The sequence below is a fragment of the Sylvia atricapilla genome, chromosome 7 (genome assembly GCF_009819655.1).
Source record: "Sylvia atricapilla isolate bSylAtr1 chromosome 7, bSylAtr1.pri, whole genome shotgun sequence".
Classification (NCBI taxonomy): Eukaryota; Metazoa; Chordata; class Aves; order Passeriformes; family Sylviidae; genus Sylvia; species Sylvia atricapilla.
In genome coordinates, this window is record NC_089146.1 from 30,566,113 (window position 1) to 30,585,778 (window position 19,666).

Genomic DNA, 19,666 nt, shown 5'->3' on the forward strand with positions numbered 1-19,666 from the left:
ACCTGCTGGGCTTTGACTGCAGCCCTTGGAGCATCACTCACACTGCTACAAGAGCCCTTAGAAGGCCACATACCTCAAACATAGCAGGATTCATGCCTGCTGAAATTCACTGCAGAGCTGGTGGTGAGGACAGGAAGGCTGAGGAGGGTGGATGGGGAAGGAGTCAGAGGACAATTCCTACACTCCCACCACCCGCTGCTCCAAATTGAACCCTAAATGCTGAGTGAGAGGCTTGGAGAGGAAACCTACATGTAGAACACAGAGGAATCCACCTGCAAAGATGTCAAGACAATCAACTAGGCAGGATAACACTTCGCTTGTTTTAAGAGCAATTATATTGAGAAAAAAAATTGCCTTAATGGTTTATGTATTTTTTTAAAAAACCTAATTGCTATAGAAACAAATTAAGTACCCAAATTATCTCCTTCCTGAGCTATCCATCAAAAGCCTTTGCAGTGTGTATCTCTTGCATTTTAACAGGTTAAGGAGCTCGTGGCTGAGCCCTCTCTGCTTCTGAAGGACAAACAGGTTGTACAGGGAGGGGGGAGGAAGAGAACAGGTAAATTCTCTGGCTATTTTCCTTTGGGCACTGTAGTTCATCATAAAAGTAGGGGTTTTAACATTTATGGTCTCCAGCAGAATTTTAGTTTCCCCATTGTAGGCGTTCTGAGATGTGCAATAAAGTGTTACTGCATTCACCTGGAGAGAGTTAGAAGTTGGGTTCAGCAGTGTTCTTCTGAAAAACTTCGTGCAAATGCTTTCACTCATAAAGATGGACAGTCCAGCTGCTGTGTCTGAAAAGGTGTGTGCTGCATGCTAAGGACCAACATGAATGCCAAGTAACAGAATAGTTAGAATACAGAAGGAAACACAGGTGAGTGGGGTAAACAACTCCTAATTTTGTTTTATCTTATAGTACACAATTAAATTTAATATAAAACCTTATCTCTCTATAAACCCTCAGGTCTGGGTTTAGATTCTCCAGTAGTGTGGGGGGTCTGGCACTGATTTTCCACAAAGCAGCAACTGCATAAAACCTCCTTCCCCTTTTTCCTCATCCCTGTTAATCTATTCTGAATCTTTGGTCCCTGCATCACCCTGTAGATACATTTCTGCATCACCCAGTGGAGTTTATAATTCTCTGCAGCTCTTAAAATGGTCAGACGTGCCAGTTCATACATTACATTATACAGCTGGAGACACTTAAAGGAGACATTGACAATCTGAATAATCAATTTACTTGGACAATCTCATATCCCCCCTCTGCAAGCTGGATGTGTTCTTTTACTTCCACGACATTACTGTAATTGCTTGAACCCCTTTTGGTGGAGTATTTTTTCCAACCTTAATTACCTTGTCATTTATTATTAGGCCTTTTAATATGGCCATTAAATGTCACACATAGCTTTCAGTTTTTTTCTCTCTGTCTGGTTCACAATCCTGCAATTTAGAAAGGTCCAGCCATATGCATATTTTTATACTTTGACATGTTTTAAACTTTGCTCAGTGCCAGGTTTATTACAGCATTAAACTGATGAACTTGCTCTAATAATCAATGTATAAATAATCAATTTAATGCCGTAATAAAGGACACATAAAGCAGCCAACTCTCTGTTGAGTGTGCTGAGGTGCAGTGACATTTGGTGGTCATGCACGGCAACGTTTGTACAAGCTTCATTTAGAGAAGGTGGCAGGTTAATTGGGACAGAACACAAATGCAGTACAGCATCCATAATAAGCAGCCAGTGGCAGTGTTATAAAAGGAAAAAAGAACTGGAAACCTGCTTCCACTCCTTCCAGACACACCCTCTCAAGGTAATATCCAGAATGCACAGGTGTCTTGAATTAGCAGCAGTATGTTTTTATAAATTTATCAGAAAGCACACAATGATCTCTGCAGGCATCAAACTGTTTTTCTTCATCTACAGAACAAAAATGTTTGTAGCTCCAGACCCCATTACAGTTGCTGGCTGAAGTGCAGATATGGCTTCCTTGTATTCAATAATTGGTTCCAGAAACTAAACCAGAACCAGCACTGGAGGGACAACACCAACAAACTGTGTGTTACAGTGTTCCTTGGCTTCCTGTTTACACATCCTCACATATTTCCCCTCACCCCAAACCTGTCACTGAGCAAAACCCAAATCAGGATTTGATGAAGAATTGAAGGCTTCTATGGCAACAACATCAATATTTATCTGTACAAATTAGAAGCTTCAGCTAGGATGTTAGAAAAGAGCTCTTAAATCTTTCAGATTGATCAACAGCCATATTTTAAACTGCAATTTGTGCATCAGTATTTCTGAGCTGTGCTCTCTTCCCTTCCCAGGGTGCCACACCAGGACAGTTCCAGAGGAAGTAAGGCTGATATGCTGAGAAACAGTCAAAGTTTGCTCTGCAGAGGGATTAAACTGTAAAAGAGACTGCTTTGAAAAAAAGTGGGTGCTAATTAATTTTTAACATGCTCAGGTTGACTGCGTTATTTTTTTCATCAAAGCCATAATCCTATATTGAACTACCAGAAGAGGTTAGGTTTGCTTTTTATTTTCCCTCTTGAAGGAAGAAGGAAAATAAGAGGCAAGACATAGCAGACTCCCTTCACCCATCACCTCAGCAGAGGTGAGGAGTGGTTCATCCTCTCCAGGACCAAGCAGCTGATACAGACAGGTCCTTCCCTGCAGGGTCTGAGGACTCTTTGTCCACTTCAGCTGGAAAGACCTCATGCAGGGAATAGGCAACAACTCTGCTGCAGGTAAACAGCCCAGCTCCTGGGGGATTTTGAATACCAGAGTTCTCCCCTCTTCCCTCTGGACGTTGTTCCTGCATACAAGATTTGCTCCAGCTCTGTTTGTACCCAGATGATGATGCCATTGCTCCAAATGCTTAATTAGTGTTATAATCAGGAGGGAGCAGGTATCACTGCTGCACAGTAACTTCTTCTTTGCATGTGAGGCAGTTCCTCCTTGCACATGAACAAGATTTTGGGCAGAGCAGTCAGAAGTGTTTCTTTGGGAAGATGCAGAGCCCAGTTTTGTGCACACAGACTTGTGTGATAGGAAAACAATCTCTAAGTTAAAATGTACAACCAGTTTGATGTTTAAATCTGTGGTGAGCCTTAAGACTCAGAGAAAGAACATAATTATTGATAATAAAATAGTATTAATGGTGAGGAAAAAACAATTAATCCATGGTTAGATAAGCTGTAGCTCTGCCTGCAGCTGGTTTACAATGCTGATCCTGTGTAGTTTTCACTGAAGTTTCTTTCCTTGCTGAGTGCAAAGTACATGAAGGACTGGAAGAGTTGCCTTCTCCCACTCAATTCTCAACCACTTCAGGGTCATGAACACATCTCAAAGGGCCACTTCGGGAAACTTTCTGCCTTGGAAGAGTAGGATTTTACCACCCACTTTTTCCAGAACAACTCTACAGGGGCAACGAGAGGAGATGTGAGAACCAGCTTCTTCCAGCCTCAAATATCACCCAACCCTCCCCTGGACAGATTCCCTGCTCCCCAAGAAGGGCAAGCAGAGGAAAAGTTTCTCTTTCTGACTACACAGCTCCCTTTCCCTCTCCCCTTCCCCACGGAGGCTTTTGGGCTGCTGCTGCCAACACTCTCCCCACCACGGCTGCTTTGAAACTCTCCCCTGGTGCCATGGGAAAGCAAGGCAAACATTAAGAGAGCATTGACATATTCTTCTTGTCAGTGAACCACACAGCACCAGAGGAGTCTGGCACTCAGCCTCTCAGGTTCAGTCTCTGCTATAATGAATGAGTGCTCATTAGCACACCAAAGAAACTGGACCTCCTCATCACATCATAGCAAGACAGAAAGGGTCTCGTCCTAATGCTGCTTTTGAACCACATTTCAACTTCTTCAATGGGTATAAACAGCACCTTGCTCTATTTTCCCACTGTGCTGAGACCTCTTATTGAAGCACTGTGCTCTCAAAGTCAGCTGAACCCCTGCTCTTTCAATTTTTTTATTGCTGAGCTCTTAGCTTATACTCTGGGCTTTGATTTTTAATTATTTTTTTTTATAAGAAAATGACTGATAAGAGGCAGAGGCCCCTGTTGGAAAAATCTGTCCACAACTTTGCTACCAGCCTCATCTCAGAAAGAAGTTCTTGAGCAAACAAAATTTAGACCAAAGCAAAGCTAAAAAATTTGATATGCACTCTTGCAGTGATCCCTTTTAAGCCTAAAATTTCTGCCTAAATCAGTTTTCCATGCTGCCTTTTCTTTTGTCTTGCTTAATTCTGATTATACTGGCAAATTACTGTACTTGTTCCTTCATGTTCCTCACCCTCCCAGATATGTACATTTTTTGTATAATGTTCTATATTTTTCATATGCTATTCTACAAGCCCTCCTTCAACTACCTCCTTCACTGGTATTCAGATCATACAGTGGTATTTCCATAAGCAATTTCTACAAAAAAGATAAACTCCCCTGTCCAAGCCCAGTGCAATTTCCACTGCAATTAAAAATCCTGGGTGCCCAACAAATTAAGTGTCTACTACAGCCCAAAAGGAAGAACAGTCAACCTGCCAATGTAAATACCTTTAAATGTAACAATTTGCATTCTTGAAAAATGAAATATTTTACTGTAACTGCTTCTTTCAAATGTGGAATTATATTCAACATAATTCTTATCTTATAATGACTATCTGAAATGTAGGATATAAATTAAACACAGGACTGAAAATCTGTAAGATACCAGATAATTCATCATTTTTTTTTTTTTTGTTGAAATAACAGAGTGATCTGGCTTTCCTGCCTTAGTTGAAAGTTTATTTAATCGAGCACAGGCTACACTTGTCTCTAAGGTTACCAGTGCACCACTTTATTCTGGAGAGACAGCTCTGTACAGAGCAACATACTGCAATGAAGTGTCCCTGTGCTTGTCTCCCCAGAACACTTTTCTTTCTTAACCCTCTTCTATTGGTGCTGAAAACCTTCTTAAGGCTGGACCCTACACAATCCATTATTTGTCAAATGTATGTGCCAGGAAGAGGCTGAGGGGTGGAACAAACCAGAGCACCTCTTCAGGCACGTGCTGCTCTCCATTAGGATTTTGGAGGCATCATTTAATCAGAAGAGCTCTTCTGCAGCACAGTCAGACACAAGATATTCTGTCCACGCATTATATGCCCTTTCCATTTTTTTTTCCCCCACAGTGAAGCTGGAGCATTGACAGAGCCTGCTGGAGCTGTAATTGCTGCCAGCTGCTCTGTCAGCTGGGTGTGGAGCTGGTCACCAAGTGCCCTGGCCAAGGTCCCACCCTCGCCTCAGACAAACTGCACAATGGCAAGAAGCCCATATTGCTCCCTCACTTTTTAACAATGTTCTTCTTATTCCCAAGGCAACAATTTCACACCTTTTCCCATCAGCTGTGCTCTTCGATGGACTAAAATCTCAGATTATGACCCCCCTCCACAGAGAGCTGTGAAGGTTCTGCCCTGCCTGGGGGATGAGAACACCTGCCTGAGCAGGTACCTGCTCCCCACATGAGCCTTGGGACACCAATATCTAAATTCCCATAGGAACAGCCCTGAGAGCTGCACTCTCAGCTCGCTCAGGACACAAAATACAGACAGCAGAAAACAATTTCCTCAGGGAAATTATATTCCCTGTAATAATTTTATCAATCAAAATCCTTTTTTTCCTCCCCTCCCCCCCATTTGGTCATGAAATCTAAATAAAGGCTGTTACCACTTTATGGGACATTTAATTAAAAAAAAATATATATACATATACATACATACATATATATATATAATTTGTGTCCTCATGGAGTTTAGGCATTATTAAATCAATTTTGCTGTTGTTAAGTTCCACTTAGGTAAAATAAGATATTGGATTTCTAAACTAATTATACAGAAAAGAGGTCTAGCCCTGAGTTTAATGGGAACTTTGGACTGCATACACTCAAGGCAGTTTAATTTCCTTAATTCTATCCAAATAGACAATCTAACAACACTGTTATCTGCAGACACTGGAAAACAGATACTTTACTCACCACTGCAAATTTAGGTGCTGTATTTGTAAGATGCCTGTGGTTTTACCCTCCCAAATGAGAGAATCACTAATACTAGTCTTGCGCCTACCTCCTTGAAGCCGGACTCCATCTCCACTTTCATGTCTGAAATTCAACAGAGAGAAGTTTAACTGAATTCTTTCTTTCCTTTTCAAATCTCCAGGTGCCTGGGAAGTTGTGACTCTCCTTGGCCACATCCCAGGAGCTCCCCATTCTCTTGGGGCACTCTTGAAATCATCCAGAGGATAAACAGAAGCAATCTTAACGCCATTGAAGAAGTGCAGATGCATCAGTAATCAATACCAATGAGGTTCTTCCTTCCCTCGAGGAGACTGACTTGCCAGGATGAGTTACTTGCAGTAAATATAAAACACCAGGACCACTGCACCTTGCCTGTGTACTGTTAAACTGTGCAGAAGAAAGTGGCATTCAGGATCTCGGGGTCGTCTTCCTCTTGCTTGTTTCTTCAGCAAATGTAATAAACCTGAGAGGAGGGATAGGTGACACCTTGTATCCTCTGCATTTTATTAAAGGAGCCAACACTCAATATTCTAAGTTTCCAAGGAGAATTTTTGGCTTCAGATCAAAGAAAAGCTCTTCTGTCTTAAAAGGTGCGATTTCTCAACTAAATGAACCTAAGTGACTCCATACTCCAAGTGCCAGAGCTGAGAGAATAGAGACAATCATCTTCACTTGCAGCCACAAAAAGAGATCTACATATGCCAAAAACTGAGCAACAAGGAGCAGTTTGTTATAGCAAATCACAGCAGGCATCGATAGAACCAGGTCATAAATAATTCCATCCTTGCTGCCAAAAGATTAAATAAATTAATTTAAAGAAATAATCAGCCTTTCTTTGTACTCTACAATCTGGGGAAAGTATTCCAATTGACATGCAGTTATGCCTGGTTGTGTAAGATAATTGAAATTTCAATATGACCTACAGGTTTCATATATTTTGCAAGTTGTAGCAGCAGAAAAAGGAGAGAGGAAATCAAGATAAGCTCTAGCAAGCAGTAATGCTGATTCCCCAGGTTTCCATAAATTAATAGGTCTACTCTAGTAAAGTGTCATTTTAAGGAGAGCTGAATCAAACAGCAATTTTTCAGAGCCAAAGTCATCACGGTGCCAAACAACAGATGAGCCACAAAAAGTCTACACTTGTGCAATTTTGGTGCAATGTGTACTAATTCTTGCTCACTACTGTAGATCACCTAGAGTAATTAATGATGGCCATTAGTTATGATGTGGAATCTGGTAAGTAACACTGTTGAGCTGTGCTGTTAAGTGGAAGAATTATTTCAACAGGTCAGCAAAAGTAAAGGCACATCCTACACCAAATTCTTCAGTCTAACTAGCAGAACCTGCATCTGGCAAACACTTTCTCAAAATCTGAATTCAACTCATGCATAAAAATATCAGTAAAAGCAACTAATTTGTGTCTGATGCTCACCCTTGTGTACACAAGAACCTAAAAATACCTGTATTTGTAGGACAGTGTGAGAATCATGAAAACATTAAAAGCATAGCACATTTCCACCCAGATTTCAGAGAACAGGTTTTTAAAACACCTCCTACAGAAGGGCATGTCCTATGACACGTTCAAAGTCTGGAAAACTGGAGGTGGGATGTTGGGGTAGAATGAATAGGGAATGGGGGCCTGAAACAGAGCTACAGGGAAGGGAGGAAAGAAGGTGCAGGATCCAAAGATCTGGGATAACCCATTTCCTGAGCACTTGCTCCTGCTGAGACACAAGCCTTGTTGGCATCCTTTGGCAGGTAACTAAACACAAGGAAACATGATACAGGCAAATATGAGCATGGAGAGGCTGCTTTGCAGAGAAACACCAGCATGTTTTGGGGAAATTGGCCTTTTCCCATGTCCTCCACACACCGAGTCCACGCTCAGCACACACCCACTACCTCTGTTTCCTTCACGTGTATTTGGCTCAAATTGGGAAAAGCCAGCTCACTGAACTCAGCTGGATGATTTTAGGACCTCATTCAGCGTGTCTGGTTAGGAGAAGCAGCAGTGTTGTCAGGTGAGCGTTTATTAGGTGACGGTGTCATTTATAAAATCACAAAGCAGCAGTCCCAGCCAACAGAAGACCTGAAAATGCCGCTCCTCCATAGAAAACAGGATTGGCAAAACTCTGATCTTCATTTTTTTGCTGTTGTTCTGTGTGATCTTACTGTACATGAAAGCCCCCCATAAATCACACCCTGACTGCACTATACATATGTACTTCATATGTCCTATAAATACCACAAAGCAAAGCTATAGTTTGTGGTGACACTGGGACCCAAACAAGATATCGTTGCACATTAAAATTGTATTAAACTAATTGAAAAATAGTTGAACATTGCTAACAAAACAAGAGAATTACTAAACATTAAAAGACAAGAGACTTTTCAGTGTTCCATAAAACCACGCCTTTCAGACAAATTAATTATTTGCATCATAAAAAAAATCCTAACAGTGAAAGAAAACATTCCAGAAGGAAGTGATGAGTAAAAAAGCTCCAGGTGATTTTTCATTACATTAAAAACAATTCCCATTCTCATAAAATATGCAGAATTTTACATCTTAAATAGCATATTTACCTTCAAAAATTACTTTCTTTTTAGTCTTGCAAGAAATTAAATCTTAATTAGATAGGAAAGTACTTGGAATATATCCAGAAATAAAAAAAAAAAAACCTACAGCTATTCCCTTATAAGTGGCACAGCATCTGCCAGGAGTTTCCACATACCTTCAGGAAGAGATCTCAAATTAAACCAACACTGCACTTCCTTTCCATGATCAGAGTTAATATTCTGCAGACCCAAACTGGCTGCCTCGTTTATTTCAAAGTTTCAATTTCTATTGCTGCACTTCACCCTGGCAAATAAACGGATGCACGAGGGGCTTGCCCTCTGAATAAATAACAAAACCTAACCTGTCAGGTCTTCCTTTGCCTCGAATGAAAAAACACTTCATTCCTCTGTGATGCTGTTGAAGGAGCTCTTGTTGCAAGAGACTGGATGAGCAGCCTTGGAATAAGAACTAAGGGCGTGCTCGAGCTACGTCACCACCTTGATGCACATCGGAATGACATCTGAGACCAGACGGCAGGAAAAGAAGATGCACTGTACAAAACACGTCTTCATTTGGGGAGTAAAGTATTACTCGGTGGCATTATACATTGTTAATAAACTTTCTTTATCTGAAACTATAATTTAATATTTATGTATCTAATTTACATGTGACAAAGTAGCGTATTCTAAAATTAGAGTGTAACCAGCAACCTATTGACTACTATAAACAATACCAAAACACAACTCAAACATATTTTAAGGAAACAATAGATACATTTTGGACTGGGGGATGATTTCAATTGCAGATATTGTTTGAAGTACAGCTGTCAATTACATCTTGAAAAGATTTCTTCAAGCTCAGAAAGATTTTCTGCTTAGGGATTCCTGGGTATATACATAAAGACCAAGAGCACACCACCGAAAAGTCCCCTATTGGTTACTAATAGGTACAGTAATAACTGTAAATGCTGAAATTGTGTGGGGGAAATAATTTTCAATATCCATGTCATATGATGCACTAGACAATATCCCCTTTGAGCAGAAACTAGAGAAAATATCGTGCCCTTTATTATCTCTGTGGTTTCTTACGTGTAATAGACAGCAGAAGAATTGCACTTATTGTAACATTACAGTGTTAGATTGCAGTTCACCTTTTAGAATATTAGTGGCCATAATACTTATGATAGGTTGTGCCTTATGCAAAGATGACTAAAGATGTGCATTTAAATAAAAAAAAAATAGTAATAAAATAAACAAGCAACCACTTACAGAACCAACAGTGAGGCTTAACATAACAAACATGCACTAACCCTACACTTATGCAAAACTAAGTTCTTCCAGGAAACTGTAACCAACTGTCGACCTTCCACAAAGGTAAAGGTTTTGTCCCTTGGTAATATGTTTGGACTTTGTAGTTGAATTCCAGTTTATTAGCTCATTGTCTGTAAATGTGCTGTTCCACTGTGGTATCCTTTAGCTGCCCTTGAGCTTCTGCAGAATCTGCAATCTTACAGTCACTTTTATTTAAGGTTTTATCGAGCCGCAGAGTAAGTCCCCTTCAGCACTACACAAATACGCTTCCTTATTCATCCTCTTCAGGTTCCTGTGGTAAAATTGGTGTCTCCTCCTTTAAACAAGCACTAAAAAACCCAAGGATTGTGCTGTAAAGGTGATATTTGCTTTTCTCAGAAGCAATGTTGTGACCTTCATCCGGGTAGATCTGGCAGAGGAGAAAGGAAAAAAAGTAAATAGTTTTTAAAGGCCTTTCAAATATTTAGGGCTCTAATTTTCTTTCTCTGATCTTCAACATGTTTTAGATGACAACAGGATGATAGCACTAGTTTTATGGCATCAAGGAAAGCTAACAAAACCCAAAGGAAGACTTATTCTCTTGGAATTTGAACTTACATAAAACAACCACTGCAATGGGATCTGCAGAAGTGAAAAAATTTATATTCTCAGCCATTGTGCTTACAACAGTTTACTTTAGTGGCATTTTCAATAGTGCTTAGGCATCCAAATCCCATTAACATCCATGAGGATTAATTACCTCATGCTTTTAGGGACCTATCAATATTTCAACTTCTAAGTGTTTGGCAAAAACGATATGTATCCATACCTTAACTATCTTCCTATCTGGTCTAAAGCCCATCTTCTCTCTCTCCTAGGGTGGATGTGGGCATTTTTAATCTCTTGAAATAAATACCACTGGGAATTTCTCCCAACTGAGGCTGAGCAAACGTTTGCAGGCTGCATGAAGCAATCCAGGACACCAAGACAAGAGACCTGATGAGGCCTGAGGCAAAAAGCTTCAGCTGCCTCCTCAAACCCAGGTCATCACAAGGCTGCATGAGAACAGCTCAACAGGGCTCTTGTGGGAGAGCTCTGTCATTCCTGCTTCTTCCTCTCTCCACAGGCCTCAGCCAACACTACATGGGCAGCAGGAACAGGTTTTACATTTAAAATCCCTTTTTCTTCCTCAAGTGGCACCAGCCCCCTTCTTGCCACCTCCTCCCTGACACTCCAGTGCAGACCACAGCATCACCCTAAGCCCAGCAAGGTCGAGGTTTGCAATGGCCAAGAAGCAGCAGGAGCATTTGGAGATACTGATTCAATCAAAGCCCTCTGCCAGCAGCATCCATGTGCTCCAGGTGGGTCCCATGCAAGCCCATGCCTTGACAGAGGCTCTGTGGTGCTCTTTCAATAAATTTAAGTGTTAAAAATAAGGGGAAATTACTCTCATGGGTCTCAATACCTTTTTAGGTAAAAAGGGACTCAAAGTAGTGACATCTCCATGTTACAAAGAGTGCCTATTCCAGAGTACCCTGGATAGAATTATAGGATAAACAGCTGCTAAAAAGGATGAGAGAGAGGAGAAAGAGCCCAGGAGAACAACAACATGATACAGCTCCTGATATCCGTACTCATGGTGAGAAAAATGGGATTAAACAGAGTTCTAACTGCAAACTGAGGTAATACCTCTGTGTTGTGGCAGAGAGGGTCCTCTGCAGTGAAGAAATAGCAACAGGAGGTTAAATGCTGAACTACGTTTATAGGAGAAGTCACAGGTGCACATACCTGCATAGTGTAATTAGCCCCAGCTTTTATTAGACGCTTAATTAGTTCTGCTGAATGCTGGAAGTGAACTTTAGCTGCAAGAAAACATTTGATATTATTAGAAACAGCTACATTAATATGAAATACTTATCTGTTACACAGCTTTGGCTGAAAACATTTCCAGGCTCTGTAATTACTAGATCTGAAGCTGACTATTTCTAAGGCCAGCCCCAACAGCAGCAGTGTTACAGCACAGGTTTTGGAGAAGGAGCTGGAAGCCTCAGGGGAAGCCACCAACCTTTCCAGATACTCAGTGAGGACTCATCTGTTCACCCTTGATTTACACACTCTGTGATAGCTTAAAGATCGGTAAAGCCATTCCATTTGCACATTGTGGCATTTTCTAATTTGCTTGAAAGAAAGCACACTGCATTTTCTATTACACAGGGTTGGTACACCCCACTCTTCTTTAGGTAATGGATTTTCTGGAATCTGTAACCAGACTTTTGTGTGGCAAAACCACTATTACCATGTCCTAACCCTGCAGAGTTTAGGCTGCAAGTGGGCTGGGCAGTGTCACTGGATGTGATATTGAGCAGGGGCAGCAGACAATCAGACTCCCAGGCCAGAGCACCCTGCACTGCTCAGACATCTATCAAAAGCCCCCTAATTCCCTCCAGCACTCCATTCAGAGGGGCAGGAATTGCTGCTGCCTGATGCAATCAGAAAAGCCTGAGCCCCTCAGGCCTGCTCAGTCACCCAGGATATTTCCATCCCTCCCCTCTGTGCTCTGGGGAGAAGCCCTGGACAGGGCTTGCACCCCTCTGGTTGCACTTTGGATCTGTAACCCGGGTTAGGAAATTCAGGGGTGACAGGCTGGCACCATGCCAGCTGTGCCTGGGCACTGCCACCTCAGCCCTCGCCACTGAGAGGCACTTATCCCATCCCTTCAGACTGAGTAACAAACCTTGGATTACCCCACATCCACCAGAAAATACTGGGAAAGAAGCAGGCATGTCAGTCTATACAGAGCAGCTGTTTGCACCACTGCAGTTTGTGCCTGCCTCAAAGCTCATTCTTTAGACATCAGCTAAGAAAGTCCAGAAGAATTCACTGCAGTGCAATAATTACAAATTATCTCAGTTGATGCATCTTATGATTCCATCTGAAGTGCTCGAACTTAACCTGTGTTACTCATTCCCTTCTTAATCTACTGCTAAAAGTATTGGTGCTACTGAAAGGTTCTGTGTAGCCTCAGCTTCAGAAGGTTTGGCTGTACCTTGTAATCAATTAGATGAAAAGATTAACTTCCCATTTGGTGATGTACTTCACCAGCTGTACTGGTAATTCTGCAGAATTTGTATGAATTTAAAGCAACATTAAAAATGCATGTTCTATTAATAATTCATGTAATATCTTTCACTGGCAACACAGTGGTCCACAAGACTTAAATTGAAATGTACAGCACCTAAAAGGTGCAAATCCTCAGCAAAAAAGTGTCACCAGTTCAGAGTTAGAAGAGACAGTTGAAACAAAAGAAAAAAATCCTAGGAAAAGGGGAATAATGAAAAAGAGGGAAAATGAAACTGCAAATGTACTTGCTAGATGAGTGTCTCCTCAGCCCTTGAACACCTGCCTATTAGAAAGAAGCTCTGACTCCAAATTAGTTTCATCTGTAAATACTTACCATCAGCTGTCCCATGAACTATTAACAAATCCACTTCTTTTAAACCATGAAGATTGTGTAATACACTGGATGCCTAGTGAGTGAACAAACACACACAGAGCTGTAATAGAATTGCATTTTAAGAGCAAAGTGGTCATTTTAAAATACTTGTTAATGCTAATTTACCTGATATGTAATTTCATCTTTTGATGGAATCCCAAGGTATCTTTCTGAAAAAGCTGATGCTGTAAAAATAAAATAAAAATTAAAAATAAAAATAATAAAAAACCTACCCTTGTGAATTCCAAGTTATTTTTACTTTAAAACTCATCATTTCTGGCCTAGAGTCAGAAGCTATTTAAGCCATGAAGTTGAGTTATTCATTTAGAGACACAGAATGCATAATTTTGATGCACCATTTAAACCCACTTTAAAATAGTTAAAAAAAAGTAACCAACCAAAAATCAACCAACTCCTCTCACAAAAAAAAAAAAAAAAAAAAAAAAAAAAAAAAAACCAAAAACAAACAAACAAACAAACAAAAAAAAAAAAAACCCCAAAAAACAAAAACCAAAACCCAACCCAAAAACCAACCCAAAGCAACAATAAAAAAACCCAAACCCAAAAGAAAACACAAGCTACAACCCAAAGAAAGTCTAACAGACCATTAAAGTAATCTGGTCTGGTTCCCTGGGTATCACAGTTCATAGTCTGTGCCCAAAACTTCACATACAGAACCTGTGATTGAATGACAATATGGCTGATACCGTAGGGAATTCACCGCTAACCTTATCCATTCCTAATACAAGAATTGATTTATGCTCATATACATAAAGGATTCTTAGGAAAATGAGGTAACTGCAAAACCAGTGCTGTCAATAACACCATGCCTGGTGTGAGTTTTGGTGAAGTGTCCCAAGTATCAGCTTGGTAAAGTATCAGCTTTAGTTTCATTGTAAAAAGAGAGCAGTGAAGTGAACCTCGTTAACATTGTTACATTACTGGTCCTTAGTCAAAATAAATAGTAGCTCCATGAATAAAAGGTATTTTGAATGAACTATCACACAGGTTTGGGGCAGGGAAGACTCACCATATAACTTCATATCTGTGATTGGTGCCACCACAGCTCCACACTTGAAGAGGCGCTCGCTGGATTTCAGGATCATCGAGGTGATGTAGCCACCGTACCCCTAACAATGGGATTGAAATGTTGGTTGATTTCTTTCATTCTAGCAAGAATAAAGCTAAAGGCCATTGTGCTAATCCAGTGGTATAATGTTTACAGTTTAAGGGTGCCTAAAGATCTCATTGACCTGGTCATGACTTTTAATCTACGTGGTTAATAATAATGAGCGCTGCACGTTTCTTCACCATCTCCAAAGTCTGCCACATCTCCTCTGGAAGAGCTGATACCAGAGAGTCATGAAAACTTCGTGAAAGCTTGAACTTGAAACCATAGATTTCCTTGAAATGACACTGGCAATCCATTTCTGTACACCTGTAATCATTGTAGACTCAAAGAAAATTAAATTCTCAACTGTGGCATCTGGAATCGACGATTTTCTCATATATTATGCCTCCTCAAATTTCTCTACTTGCCATCTTTGTTTTCCCTTCATCAGTACTGAAAAATTAGTATTTCTTCAGGTATGTTGTTGTTGTTTTGTGTTTGGCACAACGCACTTCAGGAGGATGAAATTATCCCATGACAGGGAAAATATATTGCAGAACACCAGCTGATCCAAAAAAAGATTATGCATGAAGTGCTCAGTTTTCTCATGGACTTTTACAAATGCTGGCTGCTCCTGTTCTTCATGTCTAAATATTTGTCAAACAGATGCTTTCTGCGGAAGAATGGTAATATTTGAAAAGCCTTTAACCTTATTTAAGAAATATAAGCAAAGAGGTATCCTGTTCTTTGTAATCAATCCGTATTAAGTGGGAATGGATACACCAAAAAAAAATACCAAATAGGAGCTGGATTTTCAAAGGAGTGTGAAGAACTGAGTTATTCCTTTCCTGTACAAGTTTTGGCCCAGGAGGCCAAGAGCCATCCAGATCTGTTCATGTACAGGAGTAGATTTCACCTAAGACAGAATTTCTGAGTGGGCACCTGTGATTTGTAAAATTCAAAGAGTTTAAGAGAACAGCAACTTTCCTCTGCCTCTGGGTTTTTTCTGCTTTTACTTTTGTTTAATATTCTGTTGGTGTCTTGCCCAGTAGTTCCCCAGCACAATTTTAACCCAAGGAGAGGTATTGCCAGGTTATTTATTATTTATTCCATGTTTTCATTAAGAGCTTGTTTCATTCTCCTGGGAGTTTCTTCCCTTTGTGTCTGTGTCCTTGCTTCCAGCCAGGCTTTCCAGGACAAAAAACACTACAGAGTGAGTTTTTTTATACATTTTTAGAAGCATGTCGGAGTGACATTGCTATTCCACACACCCTGATGCAAGAGAACATGTGCTGCCTCACTCCTCTGTGGGTTTCTGGGGTTACAGTCTAATTGCCACATTTTCAGGAAAGTCCTTGGCTGTAGAATGGCAACTCATTCTTAAGCTCTTTTTCACTTCCATGAATAAAGCCACAAACTCCATGGAACCACACCTGGCTGTCCAGCAGCTCAGAAAGGCCCTTGGGTCACAAATCACTCAGGCTTGCACCCCTCAATAAGAGATAAGCCAAGGGGCATTGGCAGATTGCCTGACAATTTTCCCCACTGTGCCCTTCTGGACAGTCTTGTTCCTCTTGTGCCTCATTGACATCACCAATTGTGACAAGAATTTTACTTCTGTGTGGTTCTGAATCCTTTCAAAGCGCTCTCAGAAAGTGTGCATAAGTCCAGCTTTACGACTTCAGCATTCCAAAGTCAAGTTATTTTCAAGCTAAATGAATATTTTGTTTCCATCATTAAAGCAGATTTAATGCACAGAAAGAAAAAAAAAAATCCCTATCATGTTCTTGTATGTGATAAAAAAGAAATTAGTTTTAAAGTAGATTTTTAAATTGACTCTAAAACAATGAGAGTGGAGGAAAATACAATTAACCCTAAGAAGTTGTTAAATAGATTTTTTATTATTAATTATAAAACTGACTTTGAAATTTTATGATTTTTTTTCTTTTGACGGTAAAAAAACAATTCTGAAAGGTTAACTTGGAAAGGGGAGATTTCTCTGAATTCAAAGCAGCATTGAAAGCTTATTGCATTTCCCACTCTTCATTCCTCAGCACCGCTTCCAGATAAAAAATGCAGGCACATGGCAATCAATAATATTTTGTGAAAGAAAAGAAAATTTGAGGTAGGTCTTGGCAGATATGTAAAGCCATGGTTACATGCACGCTCTTCAGTAACTGTCTCATCACATCACTCTTAGAAAAAAAAAGATATTGATGAATCTCTGGCAGAAAACAAGTGGGAATTTTCAAGTAGCAATGGAAATAATTTCTGCAGTCAAAACCAAGGAATTCTGGATGCTTAGGGATTTCATTCCAGCAGCAGTATTCTCAATCAAATGATGGAAAGAGGAAGAGGATATGGAGAAACGTTGGCGCTTCTATGCATGTGTACTTTCATATACATCATTAAAACCTGAATAGAAGTCACAGTCACCTGGTGGATGAAATTGGCCCTGCTTGTACATCCTCAGCTGGAAAATATCTGGCTGCTCCCTTACAACCTAAATACTGGTTTTGAAATTCTTGCAAGTGAAAGTTTCTTTCTTAGCTCAAGGAGTGCAGCAGGAGTTCAGATCTTTGAGGAAGGTCATGTTCATGTGAAATGCTAATCACAGTCACAAGCATCAGCCAGTCCTCAAAATGCTGCCATGCAGGAGGTAAATGTCAATCTCCTCATCCTGCATCCGGACAGGCTGAGACAGGCAGGTTAAATGGCTTGCCTGAGGCTGTGCAGCAACTCAGCAGCAGAGTGAGAACTAAGGCACTTCATGGTGAAACACATGCTGCTCTTAGAAGTGATGACTGGGGGGTACTTGATCAGGGTTTGTTACTGCCTTCAGCTCAAAGGCAGAAAACAGCTTCATTTTTAATAAAAAAAAATTTAAAAACTTAAAAAACATTCCAAGGTTGCACATGTTCATAGATGAAGCAGCAGTTGTGTGATGTTTCTAATTGCTGCTTTTTAATAGACATCAGTAAAATGCTGTTTAGTTTGCTGCTAAAAAGTCGAGCCTTTGCCTTGTTGTGTCTCATGCTGGGGGCAGTGACATGCAGCTGATAAAATAGCAAAGGCAAGATTTCTCACTAGTGCAACAAGGAGCTTGCTGACAGCACCACAGGGTAGGTGCTCAGCTAAGCTCAAGGGTCAGTAAAACATTCAGATATAAAACCTGTATTTTATAGGACAACATTGTCAATTTAACTGCAGCCCAAATATAAAACTGTAAGAAACAACTTTCACAAAACCCAAGTCCCTATTAAAAATTTCTAGAGAAAGCAGAAAGCAGAATTTTTAACAAATACTTTCTCCTTCAGATTCTGAAATGCAAATAGTGATATACCATAAAACTGTTTTTATTGACTTAAACACCTGTTCTGAGAAAAAAATACTGTGCAGAACAGACAGTAAACTACAGATGGTTTTTTTCCCTTGTTTGAATAACTGAAATTGTCTTAGGAAAATATATAAATACATTTGTTTATGAACTGACAGCACTTTCTTAAAGAATCATGATGGTACACCCAGCTATTTTTGCACATTACCTTTCCAAATATACCCAGTCTCTTAGGATCGATGAAGGGCTGTTTCAGAAGTGATCTGAAAGGGAAGAAAAAGTTTCTTTTTTAATTTTGGCAAAGTAAAACGATGCATTTTACTTTCTGAATATAGTATGTAAAGAACATTATCTGTGCCTTAAGTAATTGCCATAAATGAAGATCATGTAGAAGAAGAAATTACATCCATACAAGTAGTATTGCACTGGGAAATCTGATTTATTTCCTAATTCCTTTTTTATAAGGCAAACAGTTGGTGTTCGGCCCATCTCACCTAATTTAGATATCTGAATTTAAGCATCTTGTCTAAATTATCCATTTACATCTGCTTTTCAGTTAATGGAGAGAAGAGAGATACACTTTAGCATTCCTACACATATTAGAAATTATTTTAGTCTGGGGAGGATCATCCTTTGGGAATGCCAGGATTTTCCACTGACTAGAGCTTAAATGACTGGCTTTGACCAGGTGCCAAGCACCAGTTAAAGATAGGATGAATAGAACTTCTTGAATCTAGATAATTACACAAATAATTAATTCTCTTAAGCCATTAATGACCTATGGTGAATTTTATTCAGAAAAGACAGAATAACCTGAGGGGAAATATCAGACACAGTTCATTCACAGAATGGTTGAAGCATCGACTCCTTTCAAAAGAAGAAAAACTACCTGGCTTAAAATCTGTCCTTCCCTGGGAAACCCCAGAAAAAGTCATACAGATCTTGGTATGGGCCATTGTAACGTGCATCCTAAGGAAGGAGTGTTGTCAAAGCTATACATGATTACTCCACAGAGAGAAAGTACTCTTTTCTGCAGCTGGTGGACTTTTATCAGTCTAAGAATGATGATGCAAATGAGAAATAACAGGCAACTGCGCAAATTTTGCTCTCATTTGCCCCACTAGAACTCCATTGGGTTTGTGGGATTACTCCAGAACTCTGTGGTGGAAATGAGAGCAGTATCCTATGGTATAGACCTAAAATATTGTAACGCAAATGCATGTATATGTTAATGTGGGCAGCAAGAAATTTACCTACAGAATGCAGACAAACATGAATTAGCTCAGGTGGCGTGTTTGGATTGCACAGAGCAGGACAGCTTTAGCAAAGAGAAGCACCAACTCAAAGAAAACCCCAAAGACACCTCTTTGAATTTTTTACTTGCTGTTTGTAATGGAAGGATTACGGTTTCAACATTCACAACTGCATTAAAAAACAAAAAAATTAACAATGCAGAGAAAACATTCTGGGCAGTTTTAGTCCAAATGCTCATTCATCCAGGTGGAGGCAAGGGTGAAAGAGAAGAAGAGTTTGCACATACGTACTCTACAGCTGCTATTTGGTCCTTCACTTCCACTGATCCTAAGCACCGATGGACCTCCTGTAGGATCTTGAGGCCTTGAAATCCACTCCCTCTGCCATCAAATCGAGCTACGATGACATTATCAGAGTTGACAAGCACTGAGTCCCAGTCAATGTGAAACTTATCTGTAACCAACTGGCTGCCTGGAGCTTCATCACTGCAAATACCAACACACCAGACACAAACGAAGACTATTGACAATGTGATGCGCTGTGCCGAGCTCTGATATTTTATTTAAC

General features: G+C 40.1%; 1 protein-coding gene across 1 annotated transcript in view; it reads right to left on the reverse strand.

The window, feature by feature from the left end:
• Positions 1–8,350: 8,350 nt before the first annotated feature.
• Positions 8,351–19,666, reverse strand: part of DPP10 (dipeptidyl peptidase like 10) — a 194,453-nt gene continuing 183,137 nt past the window's right edge. The window contains exons 19-25 of the mRNA XM_066323135.1: positions 19,390–19,584; positions 18,054–18,108; positions 14,428–14,527; positions 13,524–13,582; positions 13,359–13,431; positions 11,693–11,766; positions 8,351–10,334 (exon numbers count right to left, since the gene is read on the reverse strand). Coding sequence (XP_066179232.1) covers positions 10,197–10,334; positions 11,693–11,766; positions 13,359–13,431; positions 13,524–13,582; positions 14,428–14,527; positions 18,054–18,108; positions 19,390–19,584 — 694 coding nt within the window. The 3' untranslated portion in view covers positions 8,351–10,196. The remainder of the gene's footprint in view (positions 10,335–11,692; positions 11,767–13,358; positions 13,432–13,523; positions 13,583–14,427; positions 14,528–18,053; positions 18,109–19,389; positions 19,585–19,666) is intronic.